This window comes from Ascaphus truei, chromosome 3 (genome assembly GCF_040206685.1).
Source record: "Ascaphus truei isolate aAscTru1 chromosome 3, aAscTru1.hap1, whole genome shotgun sequence".
NCBI classification, from domain to species: domain Eukaryota; kingdom Metazoa; phylum Chordata; class Amphibia; order Anura; family Ascaphidae; genus Ascaphus; species Ascaphus truei.
In genome coordinates this window covers 340,339,548-340,360,174 of record NC_134485.1, presented here as the reverse complement: position 1 = coordinate 340,360,174, position 20,627 = coordinate 340,339,548, and the positions used below count along the sequence as shown (strand labels likewise).

The following is a 20,627-nucleotide window of genomic DNA, read 5'->3' as shown; positions in this document are numbered from 1 at the left end:
CTCCTCATACAGTAAGTAAAGGAAAACCATAAAGTGAACATCAATGTGACTCATGTTATTCAACAGCAACTACTGGGAAGACCTACACTACCAATAACCAGCACACTCCCTTATGAATCAGCCAGCCACACAATACATCTGACACAACTAAGCATAGGAGTAGGAAATACAGATCCAACAATTTCACTTAAATATAGGTGGGAGGGAGTGGGTGCAATGATACCTTTTATTTCAACTACTTGTTGGTCCAACCTACTCCCTCCTTTGTTACTACATGGAAGAAATGATCAACACGGCTACCCACCCTTCCGTAAATACTGCTACTTTATCCTTTCGGACTCCTCACTTTGATCTGTTACAACCTCTAGAAAAAATGTTTTTTTTTTTTTTTACAAAATGCATGACGGATATCTTTGAGAATATAAATACAATACCTTGCCCTCTACATTTACTAGATGGATAGTTTCTTTGAGTCACGCACAGAACCACTGCTTTTGTACGATTGGACCATTGGTCACGGACACTGAGGCGGGTCCTGTGACAGATGAGATCTCTTCACACTGCAGCCTGCGAGGCTCAGGGAAGCGGTGTGTGTGGGACATGCAGAGAGACCTCTCAGGGAAGCGGTGTGTGTGAGACATACAGAGAGACCTCTCAGGGAAGCGGTGTGTGTGGGACATGCAGAGAGACCTCTCAGGGAAGCGGTGTGTGTGGGACATGCAGAGAGACCTCTCAGGGAAGCGGTGTGTGTGGGACATGCAGAGACCTCTCAGGAAGCAATGTGTGTGGGAGACATGCAGAGAGACCTCTCAGGGAAGCGGTGTGTGTGGGACATGCAGAGAGACCTCTCATGGAAGAGGTGTGTGTGAGACATGCAGAGAGACCTCTCAGGGAAGCGGTGTGTGTGGGACATGCAGAGAGACCTCTCAGGGAAGCGGTGTGTGTGGGACATGCAGAGAGACCTCTCAGGGAAGCGGTGTGTGTGGGACATGCAGAGAGACCTTTCAGGGAAGCGGTGTGTGTGGGACATGCAGAGACCTCTCAGGAAGCAATGTGTGTGGGAGACATACAGAGAGACCTCTCATGGAAGAGGTGTGTGAGGGACATGCAGGGAGACCTCACGGGGAAGCGGTGTGTGGGACATGCAGGGAGACCTCGGGCTCCCCCGCCCTCCTGTAACCATGGCGGGAGGCTAACCACCGAGCGCGGGATTGTGTCCCCGGATCTGCACAGTTATAACACAGGAGTATGCACACTCCTTGGGAGACCCCCACATTAAAGTAAGATACGGGGGGGGGGGGGCGTGTGAAGTGACCGTTATGTTGGCAGACCCGGGGAGGAAGAGGGACGGGGCTGCAACACACACCGGCTCTGAGTGACAGGAGGGGTCCCCCGCGCCTCCCAACTACGCGACAACCGCGGCTCGGGGGCCTACAGAGCCGCCACCGCGGAGCGGGCGAGCTCCTCTCCACCCGCAGAGAAACGTATCGCTCGGTTTTACTTTCTTCGCTATTGTATTTGTTTCTCCCGGTCTCCCCTGCGGCAGCACGCGCCACAGTCTGGGCGCGCAGACTCACCTCACTCTCCTCCCGCCAACCGGCGGGCTGAACACTACCTCTGCGACCGATGTGAGTGAAGCACAAGATGCGCGGGGGAGTGGGGACGGGCCGGGCGGGAACACAGCGGGTGTTACAATCCCCGGAACACGAGCACGAACCGAATCTTCCAATGTTTTAGTTAAGCGCGCTATGGAAAGAACACCAAGGCCGCCTTTGTGATTTTGTTCGCCGGCTTTGTCAATAAAGTTGTTGTTCAGTCGGCGATGTCTGTTGCGATTATTCTTTGTTTCCGAGGGGAGGCGCTCTGTGGCTGTTGTAAAGAGAGCGAGAGGATAATCACGTGATGGAGCCTGATGCAACCAGCAGCCATCTTTGATTGGGGAAACCAGTTTTTAGTTTATTTATTTATTTGTATCGATGGCTGAAAAAGGACGCGCGGGGAAAAAAAAAATCTGCGCTTTTTAGAATACAGTAATTTAGTAATCCCACCGGGCAAGATGTTCTGTGATACACGTATATGTGTGCTTTGCGCCCCCGTTCTGTGTTCAGTTGACCCCTTGCTCAAAACTACTGCGCTTCTTGCCCAAAACAACGATGTCCGCTATGCGGGCAGGGTGAGTGACGGCAGGGGGCGCAGTGCGCTCTGTGCAGTGTGCAGTGCGCGCGGCCCAAAGACATCGCGGGAACTGCTGAAAGATAAAGGGCAGAGCAGCCGGGGAAGCATGTCCACATCACTACCTCATGAAGGTGATGGGTTGTCAATGATGTGTCATCTGTTTGAGGGTTTGATTGTGTTACCGTCTTCATCAGTAGTGTCATTGACGGGTTTATTTTAGGATGTGGCCAAGAATGTCTCCCTCGTTTTTGGAGAGAGGACAGGATGAGAGTGAGGATGAGAGGAAGGGGAGAGGAGAGAGGATATGTATGGGCTGTGTGTACCGTACTAGTCCGCCTCCACAATCGCCGACACATTGTAAACCTATTGTATGTAAATAGCAAAGTGCTGCTTCTTTTGTTTAGCATTGACACTGCATTGAAGGCTGTGAGACCCTGGTGGGGGGAAAAAATCAGGGGGATTTGCAGAAAATCTGGGATTACTGATCTGTGTGAGTTATCCTTACTGCGCAATTTTGGGGTTATGTATTTAACCTTCACAATCTTAATAAAATTGGAGCACCGAATATAGTTTTTTTTTTTTGCCCTAGTGTTGCAGCTAGGGGACCTTTTTAAATGTAGCCCCAAGTGTGGTTTATGGCATGGTAACCCATCTTTTATAGCGTGCTTATTTGTGACCATTCATTAGTCAAAAACAGTCAATTTCAAATATCTTAAATCTCTCTCATCTCCAGGGAGCCTTCCTAATTATTAGCCAGAGAATGTGTTATCTATCAACATTTAATCGATGAATATGCAAAATTTCAGAGTGGTACCAGGCAACACGCAAATGATAGCAAAAGCAAATAAGTATTTATTCCAATATCAAAGGAACTTAAAAAAAAAAAATCCAATAAAGGTCAGTCCAATGTAAACCACAAATTAAAGGACAATATCCCACACAAACCGCATCAGTTTCACATTGGCACTGTTTCCGTCTGAATATTATGACATTGGCGAAAACCTATTGCAACTGAAAATATCACTTGTGAGCACATTCGCATCTCGGACAGGTCTACAACCCTGCTTTTCACCATTATCTCCTAGCATACAATTATTCCATTGCAGCAAGGGATACTGGGAAATAACATGCAAATGAGCACACAGTGTCACCTTTTGCTTCAAATCTATTTTGACATGGACCCCTGTAAGTTTATGGGTGCTGTATTACACAGCTTTTCAGCATAGCCTGGGTTAATGATGCACATAGCCAGTAAACCTACTCACAGACAGCTATTCTGAAAACATATTGGTATACACACAGTGACCACTGCTGCTGCTCTCTTTCCTGAAGGTTCAATGATGCTGTTGTATATTGTTGGTGTTGGCAGGAGAGCACAGCAGGGATCCATCAGCTGCATGTGAAATCATGTAGACGATGATGTCTCTGCCGCACACAAACTTCAAAGTATTAATATTATTATTATTTTTTATTGGAGGTGAATATGCTCACTTGCAATAGAATATGAAGCATATTCAACAATTCTTTGAAGCCTGCGACGGAGACATCATATTCTGCACCGAAAACATATTGGAGACAAGTACGGCGACGCAACCGTGTGACATCAGCCGTCGCCGTCTTCCAGTGATTCCAGCAATCTGGTGCAGGAGACCAGAGATCGTGACCGGGGGGCATGGCTGTGAGCGGTTCACCCTCTGGCTTACCCGCTCATGTGCCCGTGACGTCACCCCTCGATCGCTGGAAATACCAAAATCTTTTGGATTCCAGTGATCATGACGGCTGGCGGCCGCACCCAATATGGGCACCCGCGATGGACATGTACTTGCTACGGCGCTGTGCAACGTGGCAGTCGCCATAGCAAGTATTATTAACAGCCTAAGTTATATGACCGTGCTGCATTTTGAGATGTTGTCCTTTGAATTGTGGCTTACATTGGGCTGACCTTTGTTGCTTTCTTTTTTTTTCATTGATATGTGAATAATTACTTTTTTGCTTTTCCTATCATTTGTCTAGTATTCTTCTGGATTTTTGTATATTTATAGAAATAGGTCTGTGTAGGATTATTAATACTTTTTGTAATGTTTATTATACATTTTTTTAAGAGTTCACTAACAAAAATAACTTTATCCCTGATACCAAAAAAAATCCCCTAACATGTATGTCTATAAAACCGATTTTATAACTTAGAACTGTTCCAAATGTATTGTGACTGTTGAACCCCCAGTCCACATGTTCCTCTTCTACACATAAACATACATTTGCTTGTATTTTTACCTTTTGTTACATATAATCTATAATATGAAATCATAACATTTTTAAATGATTACATTTAAAAACATGTCAAAATAAAATTGTCTTAAAATATCCTCCATTGCAAAATCTCTCAGGGGACCCCTGTAAACCCCAGCTTTACAAGATTGAGATTTCCCGCATAGCACCTTTTATATTTTGGGGTGTCTGAAACAATTTCTGTAGTAGCTGCTAGGATCACTACAAACATTTATGCTGTGAAGCTGCTTCCCAGCGTTGGAGGAGAGCTCTGCTCCTTGCAAAAGAATGGGACTGAAATCTTCTCCAACACAGGAAAGCAGCTTTACAGCATATTAAAAAGTCCCTTGAAGGACGGTGGCTTGTTTTAATAGGTTAAATGTAGCTGTGTTTTACCCAAAAATCAGACAAGTGTATTCTTTAATAATAAATTCTTAACATTTCCATAGTAAACAAATGCTTTGTGGGGTTCTTACAGTCTTTATCAAACATTGTTTCATTATAAGACTAGTTAAAGCCACACACATATTGGTATTCAGAGCTTTATTTGCTGTTAAGATGCAATCATTAATCAAACATAATCATAAGAAGCTGAAAGGATTGAATTCACAGAAATGTAAAACGTTCATTTTTCACAAGATGCAAAAAAGTTAAACTGTTACTTTAAGGTTCATTGAATCTTTGAAATAACCAAGAAGACTGATACGTTTGTGTGTGAAAACTTATTTCACCAGCTGCGTGGAGCCGCACGTTGGAGATCTAAGTGCCCACCTTGCCCCTATCAAAGAACGACAAGCGCTGTATTTGAGGACAAACGAGGCCATAGCTTTATTTAATTTTAAAACCATTGTTTGTTTACCAAATCTCTTTCTTACCCCCTGCCAGGCAGCCCGACAGTAGTAGAGAGCCCAATGCCGTCGCTGTGGCTCGTGACTCCCTCTGCCCTTTAAAAAGGCTGGTGTAATTGTTCCACCAGCCCCAATGAGGGCGCCATTATACCGGGTATCCATATACTTCCTCGGCTCTCCCTGCCTAGCAAGTACAAAAACCCTGCCACCGCCAAGGACATTTTCCCCTCAATTGTCCTTGGTTCCCTCATGGCGCAAGCTACCTCTACACATTCTCGCTAACCAATAGTAAATATATCGTAACCGATATCTTTAAGGTGTATTCCGTCCTTCCAAAACAAACCGGTATGGCCTCTTGTAACTCTGTGTGCCTTACAGAATAGCCTCCCAAATGTTTCTCAAATTTACTCATGGCCTTGTTTATCCTGCACCTCTAAATTGCCCTGGGGTCTTTAGCCACTAGCCACCACATCCATGGAATAATTTCAGACCAAATTAAAAATATTTTGGGAAACGCCATGAAAATGCTTGCCACATCCCTTTTCATTTCCCCCACAAATTCCACGGAATGCTTTTAACCCAAGCCGTTGCCCCGCGCAAGCATTACAAAGACATCAGGGCAGCAACGTAACCGTTACTGTCTTAATAAAACAGGCAAGACCTGCATCCAGTGCAAACCTCTACTGCCCATCCACGTAATGCGGGCCTGGTCAGGGTGAAATCCAAGCTGTCAGCCATATAGTAACATGAGCAATGCGTTCTTTTAAATCTTCTACAAATTGGATGACATTCTTCCATGGAACAGCTTGTTGCTCCCACTCTTCTTTGAGGCTATCCAGAATCCCTCTTTGGTGTCTCCTATACAGGTGTTCAAACGGGGAAAACCCTGTAGAGGCCTGTGGTACTTCTTGGATAGCAAACAAGAGATATGGCAACAAGGTGCCCCAGTTCTTCCCATCACTACCAACTACCTTCTGCAACATTATCGTAAAAGTTTTATTAAATCTTTCTACCAGTCTGTCCGTTTGCGAATGGTAAACAGAGGTTCTTAGGGACTTTATATTTAGCTCTACGCATAATTCTCGCATAAGTTTAGACGTAAACGGGGTGTCCTGATCTGTCAAAATTTCCTTTGGTATCCCGAGTCGGGAGATTACTTGGAACAATTCCTTAGCTATGGCTTTGAAGGAAGTGTTACGTAAAGGCACCACCTCTGGATATCGAGTGGCATAATCTAGAATTACTAGGATGTAAGCAAGGGACCCACTATATCCATAGCAATCCTCTCAAATGGAATCTCAATAATAGGCATAGGAATTAACGGGGCCCTCAAGCTTGGTCGGGGGGGTTGTCAACTGACACTCTGGGCAGGAGGCACAGAAATATTTTACTGCATTATATATCCCTGGCCAGTAAAATCTTTTTAGGATTGTTTTCTGTGTTTTCTCTACTCCAAGATGACCCCCCAATAAGTGAGAGTGTGCTAGCTCTAGGACCTTCCTAATGAACTGGGTACTAGCAATTTTTCTATTTCTTGGCCCTCCTCTTGGCTCACATGGTACAACAAATCATTTTTAATACAAAAATAGGGATAGGAGTCCTTGGTTGTCCCTTCTACCGGGACCCCATTGTTACACCGGTGCTGCCCGCAGACCAGACCCGTCCCTTATACTGAGGTGGGGACGTAAATGAACACACACCCGCAGCAAAAGGAGCGTGTCCGGAGTGTGGTGTTTTAGTCGTTGCCAGGCCAGGTGGTGTTAGCTTTAGCAATACTTGCCGGTACCGGTAAAGAAGTTCCGTAGTCGTTGCCGTTAGCCATGGTCGAGGATTGGAGAATTCCGGAAGGTCGGTGTCCAAGCAGGGATTGAGAGCCAGGAGTTGACGTCCGCCAAGTCGAGTCCTGTGTAAATGAAGAGAGAAAGTGCCAGAGAAGACCTCCGCAGTGGAGACTATGTCGAGCAATGAGTGAGTGGCAGGACAGGCAATATAAAGTACGGCTGACCAATCAGAAGCGGGGGCAGACCTGGAGGAGTGCGTGGAGCTGTCCTGGATAGGTCCCCTTGTTTGGCAGGCAGGTGAGTCATTTTGGTCTGGGGAAACAGCCTGTACGTCAGCTGGGGGCGTGGTTTCACTGCTAGTGCAGTGAATAAATTATCTTCACCCGGCGCGCGCTGTGCACGCGCGCGCCCGGGACAAATGGCAGCCGCATGAGAGAGGGGCGTCCTCCGAGCAGAGGCGGACCGCTGGGGACGGTGGGGAACCCCCAGGGCAGCGGAAGATGCCCGGCGCCGGCGAGGGGCACGCACCACAGCAACAGTAGGAGGCAAAGGAGGTGAGGAGGGGTCGCGCTGTGAGCGCCGCGATCCCCGAATCCTCACACCCATTAACTTCTACCGCTTGGCTAAACCCATTTTTCAACTGGGGATCATTAGCCTGTTCCCTACCAAAATTACTTGGGAAAAGTTCTAGACTTCCAAAATCTTCCTCTTCTGGAGTTTGGCCGGTTACATCTACGGATAGGTAAACATAACAAACAAAAAGAATCCACATTGAATGCGCTCAAAATGATAAAGTGGAAATGGTAGAGAACATTAAAAATTACTGTTTATTATATATAATAAAAATAAAAATATTTTTAAAGAGGGATGTGGTAAAATGATCCAAGACCACTCCCTAAAGACACACCAATTGAAACTTCCGCATGAAGTCCACGAAGAAGAAAAACCTAAGACAACACTAGTCTATGAAATGCCTAATAGTGGAAAGGCTACCTTGTCCAGGGATAAAATCCTAAGGAGATAGTAGTGACAATAATTGTCACTATACTATTGTCTAAAAAACTGATAAGGAATATAACACCAAATATCAGCACTGATTCCACAAGGAATAAATCAGGACAGAAAGTATATACCAAATTGGCAGACCTATAATATAGAACTAGTGTATCATAATAGTAGGATGATATTTAGACGTATGATCACTAAACATACACACTGTTGAAAAAGAACACTTATGTACTGATTCAGAACACAACTCATAAGGAAAATAATAATAAAACCTGAGAGAATGGGACCCTAAAACGCGCTAGCATAAAATATGCAGTAGTACAGCCCAGAGGCACGGTTCAAAGCACCGTATCCAGTTATAGCCTCCTAAAATAAAGTGGCCATAAATGCTGAGTAGTAGTATATATGATAAACTGCATCTGTTGAAAGGTACACTATGATCACCGAAATTATATATCTCAGGAAACAGTGTCATTGTGTAATCAATACAACAGTAACAAACACTTAATAAAATGTAGTCAAATGTAGATACTGTTAATCCACATTCTGGTGAGAAAAGCGTAAATAAAAAACACAGTCTGAGGTTATTTTGAAACAGAATAACACGTGAATTTATTCATGTCAAGTGCACAAGGAGACAGCTTTTGAAAAAAAGCTCTCTAACAATAACACGATATGCCATATATTTATACCCTAAAACCTAAAGCTCCACCCCTTTATGGGGGGGCTTGCACATCACTAAATATGACATCATTTTGTAATACATAACAAAAATGAAATGATACATACATTCTTTAAGGGGTTGAATGTGAGAAATGATTTCTATCTCTGAGTCCACCAGACACTCAAATGCTGAGAAGTTGGTTCTAATTCTGATGTCACTTCTCAAGACTTTACCTGGCACTTAAATGTGAGAACTCTTCTCTAATTCTAATCTCACTCCTCAAGGCTGTATGCCCCCTCTCTTCTTCTGCAGCTGGGCTGGTCAGAGCTGGTAAACACTGAGAGCGAACAATCTTTTAACCCACTATAACTTTCATGCAGCTTTCATACAGACAGAAGATAAAATGGAAGACACAAGCACAGCACATTACAACGTAATTGACAGACAAGGACTAGAACAATAACAAGATGGCTAACAAAAATAGTCAGACAACATGGCTGCTTTGACTCTAATGTTGTTATGTCAGACCCCCTAATGTCTCAACTTCGTCAGTCCCTCCTCTGATTCTGTAAAACATTGTTTTTTGAGAATTATTAGCATGGTTTTAGTTCAGTAACACGTTGGGAGGCACAAGGGTGCTCCATCATCTCATAATGCTGCTTGAGGGTGTAGGACAGTGCACGAGGGTGCCTGCCAAATGTAGTCATAGTCTCTTAGTATGGCGTTACAGCCAAATTCTTTTCCAGAGTTAGAACATTGTACTTGGCAACTTCTTTCTTCAAGGGACTGCTGTAAATTGGTTCTGCAAACAATGGCATTATGTCTGCAGAGGGGGTGGCACATTTGTGGATCATGCCTTTGACAAACGTAACACAAACATAGATGACAACGAGTATCACAATCACACACATTACCGCATTCAAAAATTTCGCTCCTAGTGATCCTACCAATCCAGTCAGCCCCAAAGGGTCTCAGTCTGTGTCACCTTCCTTCCTAAGTCTTTCTTGAATTTCTTCTATCTTGCCTAACTCATGCTGTACCTTGCCACTCTGATCTTGGATGAAAACACAACATTGTTCTTTAATTAGGGCATCCTTTTGATGCTAAAATGTAATCTAAAGCCATTCTGTTTTGTAAGGCCATAAGCCTGATTTGAACCTGTTCTTGGTTTAGTGATGCAATAGCTGTAGTGGTATGATTGAGGACATCATCTAACATATCTGTTAATGCATTAAGCCTGTCATATAGTAACCCACCTCCTACATTTAGAACTAAACTAACCCAAAATTGTTCTTTCCATAAACTCCTTTTCAGTCCTGCAATATTTGGTGTTTTTCTCTTGTTTCTGGTTGTTGGAGGCACTTGACCCATAAATGATTGGTGTTGCTAGTGTGTAAAAATGGATACAAAAATGCTAGACCTTTCTGTTGCTAGCTAAAGAAAAATGGCATCTCTACCATCATATATTTTGAGAATTAGCACAACATTCTATTACTGAGAATTTGTGATGTGTGTGGGTGAGATGGTGAATTAGTATAGTGTTACCTTAACCATGGTGATAGATATCTGCGATGTATAAGGAACACAGGCAGATGAGTATTGCTGACAAGGCTCTGCAGAGCATCATCATGACAATCCTGTCATCTCTCTGTGGGTTATACTTTCGCAGACCCAATGGTCCATACATCTTAAAAATCTAACTTATACACACTATAAAAGAATAAAAATATTGAGTCTCTGAAAAATAAAATGTTCTGATAGAAATCAGGAATATTGAGTCTCTGAAAAAATAGAATGTTTTGAGTCTTTGAAAAAATGAAATGTTCCTGATGAGATCAGGCCTCTGCCTGGTATCTTATTTTCCTCGTTGGTTAACGGTCAAAGTTTATGTCTCGTCAAAACGTTAACTTGATGCGGCTGTGCTTTAGGTGACTTTTGTCTTTGGTGGAGCTGGAATGAGCTTTACTGTACTTTGGGTCCAGGGAAAGAACTCTGCCACTTTAATTGCTGAATTGGTGGTTAGTATATGCCTTTTCATCTGGGATGAAGAGCATGCTTGCGTAGGAAATATTTAACTATTAACCCCTTCTCGAGTAGGTGCACTTTCAACTTTGCCTAGAGAGACTCAAAACATGTATTAGTGGCATACAATACTTATTAATTGTTTTATTACCAATAGATGGTCCTTAATTTGTTCCTTTGAACTACTGTTAGTTATAAGTCATCCCATAAGTGTCTCATAGGGAGATAATTTATACCTAGGAATAAATTCTTGTATCAATGTGTTACATATAGACAGAGGTATCTCCTATTAATGCTCCTCATATTTAAAACTAAGCAGCTAATGTGGACTTGACTGTACTACAATCTAAGTTCCTAAGACTTTGGGCCTCAGCCATTGTCAAACCAATTGCTTCCATAATCAACTCTATCCTTTCTACAGGCCATATCCCTGAGACCTGGAAAACTACCAGAGCTGTCCCAATCTTCAAAAGTGGGGACAAAAACACTGTCTCAAACTACAGACCAATATCTCTTCTCCCAATACACACTTGCTCTCATTCATGCCTCACTGTCATCTCCTCCGATGCAAATGGTATCAACCTTTTCATAAAATACTAACTAACCTTAAAACTTGCCCCACAAATTAAACATCCCAATAGCCTGCACTCATGGCTATTATTTCACACACAGTCACTCCTACCACACCCATTGTGGCCAAGCACTGCCATCTACAGCACTTATTCCCTCACCTGCTATCTCTGTAAATTTCCCTTAAACCTCAGATTGTAAGCTCTTCAGGGCAGGGATTTCCTTTCCTATTGTCTGATTTTGCTGCACTTACTATTCTATTATAATTCCCTCTACTGTATTCTTTATGAAGTGCTGAGAACATTTTTGACGCTATACATAAAGTCATACACTACAATATACTACTATCCAAAGTCATGGACAAAAATGTGTTCACTCCCAATTAAACAATTACTATACTAAAACAATGCCCCTAGCCAATTCCAGTCTGGCCTCCACCCCAAACACTCCATTGTAACTATTCTGCTAAAAATATGAAATGCCTTGCATATTATATATTCCCTGCTCACTTATGTAACTGTATTTGCAACTATATATCACCTGTCCTTTAACTCTATACCCAGGACACACCCAAAAACAAGAGGTGACTCCCAGTGCACCATTTTCTGGCAAAACATTCTACAAATAAAATAAATTAGGAACTAGGATGTTGTTTGCTTAATCAGCAGACTTAGAATGATATATTATACAGTGATTGTAACAGTAACTACTGCTTATTATAAAAATAGAACACCTATGGAAAAATAGATGGTTAGAAGTTATAAAATACATCACATATTCATATAATAGTCAAATGCTTTTGTATAGGACTTCACACTAAATTTCTTGTAATATAAGCTCTTTGCACAGTGCCGAACACACAGACAGCGTTATTTTTTTTTTAAAGACACTCAGAGAAAAATTTCAGAGCTTGTTTATCTTGGGCAATTTGCCAGCCCGGACGTTTCGCCAAAAAAGACCTTGAGTGCAGAGCAGATAACAAAACAGTTTCTCCGTCTTCTAAATATTAATTACTGGATTGAAACTTCAGCTCAAAGTTAAAAATGGAGCTCTCTCCAATGCAAAAAAAACAAAAAAATGTATGGCCTGTCTAACAATAAACATATGGCCTTTTAAAAATAAAAATATGGCCTCTTAAAAATAAAAATGTGGCCTCTAAAAATAAAAATATGGCCTCTCAAAAATAAAAATGTGGCCTCTCAAAAATAAAAATGGGACAATGACCTAAACTGAGGTTAGATCAATTTATGAACACACCATATATAATTTAAACAATACGTGCGAGCTTAAAATCTCTCCAACATATCCTAATCCTATAGAAATGCAATTGACATGTTTTTACTGGTTTACTCACAATACAGAAACCACAATACAGACACACAAAGAACATAGACACAAATTTCTCTCCTACACAGCGAATCAGCTTCTCATATAAATAACCTGCTTTTAAAACTATTTTTTTTTTTATGCTCCGGAGCTTTTGAGTTAACTTTTCGTATCTTTTGTACATTCCTTTGGAGAAAAAAGGGGGTTTTGGCACGGTCTGTGCTGCTGTTATTCTGATTCTCTTTCTGGTTGCCATTAGAACAGAAAGGAAAAAGAATATTTTCTGGTTTAAAAGACCCATTCGTGTGGCCAATACGAACAAACCTTTTAAATTCCATTCTTTTTCTTCTACTCTCTCTCTTAGGGCTGCTCTGCAATTACTGCAACATGTCCTACCCTTTTTACACTTATAACACTTTCTGTCCCTTCCAAACAATATACACAGTCTATAATTGTATCCCAATTTCTGCATATAAACCTTTCATAAAAATAACCCTCAATATCTACTTCCTCAACACCATCATATGCCTTAATTATCTATCGGCAAATTCACTTGCTATTTCTTTCCTATTCACTTTCTTTTTCACTTGTTATTATATTAACTTCTGTCCTGGCAATGGTACAAATTAATGCAGCGGGACCCTTCTGTCCCTCAACATAATTCTTTTGACCCATATTAACGTAAGGTATGTTTCCCTGTGGAATTCAAAAACACACGAGACGGCGCTCCCTGAGCATATCAATCCCACAGAAAAAGACCCCTCTTTCATTTAAACATCTGCGCAATTTGTTGATAATAGTACAAACAGTGCCATTCTCTGGCCAACAAAATATCTTTATATTGTCTCTTTTCGTTCTCTGTATTCATTCTTTATTATTTTCGTCTGCAGACACACAATCCTTTGAGAATTTTTGGTTTCCCATTATTCCCCTGTTACAGAAATCAAATTTAATTTACCTGTACAATACTTCTTCGGTTACAGAAATCAAATTTAATTGACCTGTACAATACTTCGGCTACAGCAATCAACTGTTAATTGACCTGTACAATTTAGCGTTACAATAATCAGCGCAAGCTGATTACGTACAACTCTTTTGGCATGTTATTGTTCTGAATAGTGTAAATATGCAAATAAGGACCTGTCACAAGACTGTTCCCCAATCACATTTTCTCACCATAACTATACCAAAGAAAAACTTGAATCACTTCAGCGGGTCCAACCCAGTCCTGATAAACCTTATACTTTTATAACATGGATACAGATAAGACTTTCTAACCATATATCCATGAATAACTCACTTGGTATGTTAATGACAAAACACAGCAAATGTACAATCAGGGACCCGTCCTGCTCAGACAACAAAAATATTTATCACAACCCAGGACGGTCTGAAAGCAATCCCTTTAAGCACACAAACACTCACCTTCATCACCAAAACACCAAAACTTTTAACGGGACTCTTACCTTAGCCCCTAACAACTCTTAACAACTCTTACACTTTAAAATGAATACAGGAACAGAGAATAATAAATTCACGTGAAACTGCTAGGGATTCTTACTCGTCACATCAGATAAGACACCGTTCAAAAATCAGCTCCACGCACCACTCAAAACAATTTAAACAGGCTGTTTGTCTATAAAATGCAGGTAGCCTTACCTTGATTCATATAAGCGCTCAGGTTTGAGTGATGGAGGAGTGATTCATCCGGGTGCTCGATTCCGATGATATTGAGTCCCTATTTCGGAATGCGCCATCTGGGAAAAGCGTAAATAAAAAACACAGTCTGAGGTTATTTTGAAACAGAATAACACGTGAATTTATTCATGTCAAGTGCACAAGGAGACAGCTTTTGAAAAAAAGCTCTCTAACAATAACACGATATGCCATATATTTATACCCTAAAACCTAAAGCTCCACCCCTTTATGGGGGGGCTTGCACATCATTAAATATGACATCATTTTGTAATACATAACAAAAATGAAATGATACATACATTCTTTAAGGGGTTGAATGTGAGAAATGATTTCTATCTCTGAGTCCACCAGACACTCAAATGCTGAGAAGTTGGTTCTAATTCTGATCTCACTTCTCAAGACGTTACCTGGCACTTATTCTAATTCTCTAATTCTAATTCTCTAATTCTAATCTCACTCCTCAAGGCTGTATGCCCCCTCCCTTCTTCTGCAGCTGGGCTGGTCAGAGCTGGTAAACACTGAGAGCGAACAATCTTTTAACCCACTATAACTTTCATGCAGCTTTCATACAGACAGAAGACAAAATGGAAGACACAAGCACAGCACATTACAACGTAATTGACAGACAAGGACTAGAACAATAACAAGATGGCTAACAAAAATAGTCAGACAAAATGGCTGCTTTGACTCTAATGTTGTTATGTCAGACCCCCTAATGTCTCAACTTTGTCACTGGTGACAAGTTAATGCAGTAATTTAAGTATAGCCCATAGCATATATGATGTCCTGGGTCTAGGATTGTCAGTATTGATAGAAACAACATTGAAAAATAGCAGTAGAAAAAAACCTCTTTTCAGTGCACATATGATTGTAATGGCACACTGTATATAGAGGAGAGCTACAAAGAAACTAAGCTGTGTGTCAATATAATGACGCTACAATTCCTACATATAGTGAAGAGCAGCTCCGACTACAGATATAGTAACTCAGTAAAGAAAACCTCCTTTCAGTGCTTAAACATATGGTAGCAAACTATGTATAGGAGGGAGCTACAAAAAAGACTTAGCTGTGTGTCGGTATTGTAACGCTGAGCTTCCTACGTATGGTGAAGAGCAGCTCCGACTTCAGTGTGGATGGTAAGTGTATCCACCGGTGCCGCGGAGTGACGTCATCCCGTCGGGTCACCTGACGTATGTTTCGCGCTAGAGCGCGCTTTTTCAAAGGTGCATACGTGCTATCAACGTAAGCTATTTAAAGCAACTGGTTGTCATAGCAATGAAAAGGTAATTGACCCAAACAAAGCAGCTGGTATACTTGTCGCATGCGCAGAGAGAGTCACAGATTGCACAGAGAAGTGAAGTGCAGGCAGCGAGACACTGGTGCTAGGACACATTAGATTAGTATCATGTGGCCAATATCACTCCTCAGAATAAAATAGATGAGTGGATGTCCTCAGCTATGGTGTAGCCATCTTCATAAATCTGGGTAATAATCACTAAGAACCACAGATTCATATTGGGAGGCTAATGTATACAGCATCACTAAATCGCGCAGCAAATCTTAAAGATGCGTGAAGTACTCCGCTGTAAAGTCAATATTAATGTATTGAAAACTCATTAAAGAGCAGGATGGTATAAGAGGAGTAACAGTGAGTGTGTGAAATGCTGTGTAAAAAGAACTTGTTTGCATATGGAGTCCTAACTGGGAGGATAAAATATGATAGGCATGAAGAAATTGGGGGTATAAGTGTATAGAAGAAATGGCCACTGATGGCCAGTAATGATGGTCCCAGGGGCTGACAAATCAAGATACTAGGCTAATCGGACCTAGACAGATCCCAGATAACATGCTAAATCCGCAAAAGATAGGGAAATTAACAGGGGGGGTAAGCAAAACTAGTGTCTAGTTCAGGGGTGGGGAACCTTTTTTCTGCCAAGGGCCATTTTGATATTTATAAAATCATTCGAGGGCCATCCAAAATTATCAACTTAAAAATTAGCCTGCTATATTTGGTCAAACATTTAATGAACTCACCACTAATGTGATGGCTGGAACTGCTTCTCTTTGGGTGACTGACTGACTCTTGGGTGGTGGGTGACTATGACTGACTGTGGGTTGGTGTCTGTGCACACGCACACGCACAGAAATTGGGCAGGGGGTAGGGAAATCAGACTCTCAGACCCACTCTCTCGCTCAGACTCTCAGACTCACTCTCTCTCCGGCCCACTCTCTCTCAGATCCACTCTCTCTCAGACCCACTCTCTCTCAGATCCACTATCTCTCAGACCCACAGACTCTCAGACCCACAGACTCTCAGACCCACAGACTCTCAGACCCACTCTCTCTCAGACCCACTCTCTCTCAGACCCACTCTCTATCAGACTCTCAGACTCACTCTCTCTCAGACGCTCAGACCCACTCTCTCTCAGATTCTCAGACCCACTCTCTCTCAGACTCTCAAACCAACTCTCTCTCAGACTCTCAGACCCACTCTCTCTCAGACCCACTCTCTCTCAGAACCACTCTCTATCAGACTCTCAGACCCACTCTCTCGCTCAGACTCTCAGACTCACTCTCCGGCCCACTCTCTCTCAGATCCACTCTCTCTCAGACCCACAGACTCTCAGACCCACAGACTCTCAGACCCACAGACTCTCAGACCCACTCTCTCTCAGACCCACTCTCTATCAGACTCTCAGACCCACTCTCTCTCAGACTCTCAGACCCACTCTCTCTCAGACTCTCAGACCCACTCTCTCTCAGACTCTCAGACCCACTCTCTCTCAGACTCTCAGACCCACTCTCTCTCAGACCCACTCTCTCTCAGAACCGCTCTCTCTCAGAACCACTCTCTATCAGACTCTCAGACCCACTCTCTCTCAGACTCTCAGACCCACTCTCTCTCAGACTCTCAGACCCACTCTCTCAGACCCACTCTCTCTCAGACTCTCAGACCCACTCTCTCTCAGACTCTCAGACCCACTCTCTCTGACTCTCAGACCCACTCTCTCTCAGACTCTCAGACCCACTCTCTCTCTCAGACTCTCAGACCCACTCTCTCAGACTCTGAGACCCACACTCTGATAATGGCAATCAGAACACCATCGCACGGAAACTTAGTGATTAGGAATATATTAGTTAATTGGCTTAATAATAACTGGGAATAGATTTCTACTTTTTCTACCACTTTTTTTTATTTATAGCCAATTTTGTTATTATAGTTTAGATATAAAACATTTTTCTGCTTAAGGTTCTGGCACAATTTTATTCCCTACAAAAACACTACTATATAGATTTGTCGGACTGCCCTTTTAAGAGGTGATTGGAATATGTTAATTAATTTGCCACTCAAAAGTACTACAATAAAATGTAATGCATGGCTGACTTTTGTTTTTGACGTAAGATGATGTAACAATGTAAATATGCATACCAAAATAACACATTACATTTTCACATAGCATTCTTCTGAAACAACTTTGTAAATTAAGATAAACCTGTTATCTGTATGGTATCTGCATGATAGTAGCCAAAAAAACTTAGACTCCTTTTTCATATAAATATATTTATTTCTTTTTAGCCATAGAGGCAACCAAAATGTGATTAGTTTTTGACAGAATTGTGGTTTAAAGGTTCCACTGCATCTTATATAATTCAATTTAGAAACATGTAAGAGACACAGGAGAGATATTTTAGACATGAATACTTGGGTAACTAGGGACACACTGCCTAATTAGATTCAACAGTCTAGCCCTTGTAACTAAAGACAGAGCAATGTATTTCTGTGCCAGATTTTCACGTTGTCTTTCTTCCAATTTGTGCTGTGTGAATAAAGCATTTAACTGTTTAATCATTGGCGTGCTAGATACATTTTGGCTAAGATGTTAATGTATATGTAGTATTTCTATTAATTGATTAATAAAATCCCCATTAGCTAGACTGGGGACTCTTATTTGTAATCTGCATTACTAAGAGAAGATCCTATATCACCATGTACATTGACCACATTACATTGGACTAGTTACTAACCTGATTATGAATGGACCCTTGATACCCTTTATCTATGTACCTGTAGGAACTCTTCTGATAACGAAATAGTGTCCCTGATTAGGGGTTCTCATGGGTAACCTAAAAAGTCTTATACTTGTTTGATTAATGTATATTATTAACATTTATTTTTAAGGCGCCAACATATTCCGTAGGGCAGTAGGATAGGGTTGGAGGACGAAAACAATAAAATAACATACATTGTTACAGTAGGTAAGGGGGGCCCTGCCCCAAGGAGCTTACAATCTATAAGGAAGGGTAAGTGAAAACATAAGGTATAGGGGGATAAGAAGGTTTCAGATAGCTGCTTGTTATTTGAAGGAGTTGGGGAAGAAGTGGGATTATGCGTTGGTAGAGTTGAGAGCAGGTAATGTGGGAAGATGAAAATGGTTCAGTATACATCGGAAATATTTTACTCAAGACCAGTAACAGAGCAGCTGTAACATCAGCAACTGGCTGACACCCTTTGGCTGTCGCCTTTGCTACGATTCGGGTGTTATCTCTTTAGCTCAGCATCTCTGGGAGATGATATCACATGCAAAGCAAACACACCCACTGCAGAGATACAGGGTGCTGACGAACTCCAGGTCTTTGAAGTTGTCTGTTTTTTCCCGATTGTGTTAACCCTCTCCACACTGGCTTAGTGGACAGGAGCAGTGAAGCATAGTGGGTAGTGAAGCAAAAAGTGTCTTATGGAATAGCAGTACTTAGTAAATATGAGCCAATATCTTTCCTGTTACGAGTAGATTTACATTCGCAGGGATGCTATTCCAGTACAATCTTCACCGTACTTTAATACCAGTCCTGCTCCTCCCTTAAAGGTGCTGTATTCCCTGCATAATCAACTGTTAGCCATTCTAGTCAGATTGGTTGGCTGTGCAGGTAATTCCTTGGAAGACCGTACACGATGGCTCTGTTTATTTGTGCAGTTCTACTCACGGAGTGCACAAAATGTCTTTACTTTTGCTTTTTTTATTCTGAGCATATCTCATTGGTAAATATTTCCATTTTACAGACATTTTTGAAAATAAAATGTTCATGTGAATTTACTAAAACTGTGTTTGGATTTCAGATAACTCTAACATTCTTATCCAATTACAATATCAGAGAGAGGACAATAAAGCTGATCTAGTTATTTGTTGTTTAGCTGTTTGAAGTAAGGTTGTTGGTCCTAAACGTGTATATGCATAAATAAATAAAATATATATATATATTTAAATATATTGGCACACCCCTGAGGAAGGTCCTATACAGGACCGAAACGTTGGATTTATATGTGCCTGCTTTTTTTCAAATACACTTTTGCAATATACCTTGAGTGCTGTTTTTTGTCTCCTTGGTGGAACACCTGGTTTCCTGTTATTTTTGTTGAACAAGCACCTATTTCTTTGGAGCCTTTGAAGTGCCTGCTGTTATCTTTATCTTTATATATATATATATATATATATATATATATATATATATATATATATATATATATATATATATATATTAATAATACTGAGTTAAGTTATGGTGAGTAAAAAAAGTGACAAAAACCCTCCACAGGAAAGCAAATATGCAAATACAACTGTATGCTCATCTGCATGTCTTAGGCAGGTCTGCAACCCCGCCTTTCCCCATTATCACCCAGCATACAGCACTTCCACTGCAGCAAGGGATTGTATTTGCATATATATATATATATATAAACGAATAGACGATACCGTTCTGTGGCTAACTAAATGCTTTTATTTGTGCGAGCTTTCGAGATACACTGATCTCTTCTTCCGGCGGTGTTGCAATGGATAAAGCAAGCAAGGGTTTTACTTAAAAACAGTGCATCCGGGAATGTTATTTGTGACTGAAACCTATCCCTCCCCCGTATGCAGCATGCGATTTATGACTTGGTGTTAAATAGTCCCTGAATGTTAGTGATGTAAGAGTGTGTGCGCAGGCTGTAGTATAGGTGTGATTGGACCTAACAATAGGCAACCCCATGAGGACTGTGACAATCAGGCTGCGGTTGGGGAAACCCTATGAAACAATTGGCACCTGTCTCCCACAAATTTAGGTTTCCTGTTCTTTTAACAGCTTACAAGAGGCACGTTGCTAACTGGAAAACAATAAAGAGTGCCAGGGCACCTCTTAATACTTATTACTAAACACACAAACCTATGAACAGGACTCACAGTGAGGACCCCAGTCAGAACTCTGAAGAACCTTCTACTATAACATAAGGGG

General features: G+C 41.6%; 1 protein-coding gene across 1 annotated transcript in view; it reads left to right on the top strand.

Moving 5' to 3' along the window:
• The first annotated feature begins 2,205 nt into the window (after positions 1–2,205).
• The window catches only part of PFKM (phosphofructokinase, muscle), a 104,711-nt gene continuing 86,289 nt past the window's right edge, over positions 2,206–20,627 (top strand). Inside the window, exon 1 of the mRNA XM_075591667.1 lies at positions 2,206–2,306. Within this exon, the coding sequence (XP_075447782.1) occupies positions 2,282–2,306 (25 nt within the window). The 5' untranslated portion in view covers positions 2,206–2,281. The remainder of the gene's footprint in view (positions 2,307–20,627) is intronic.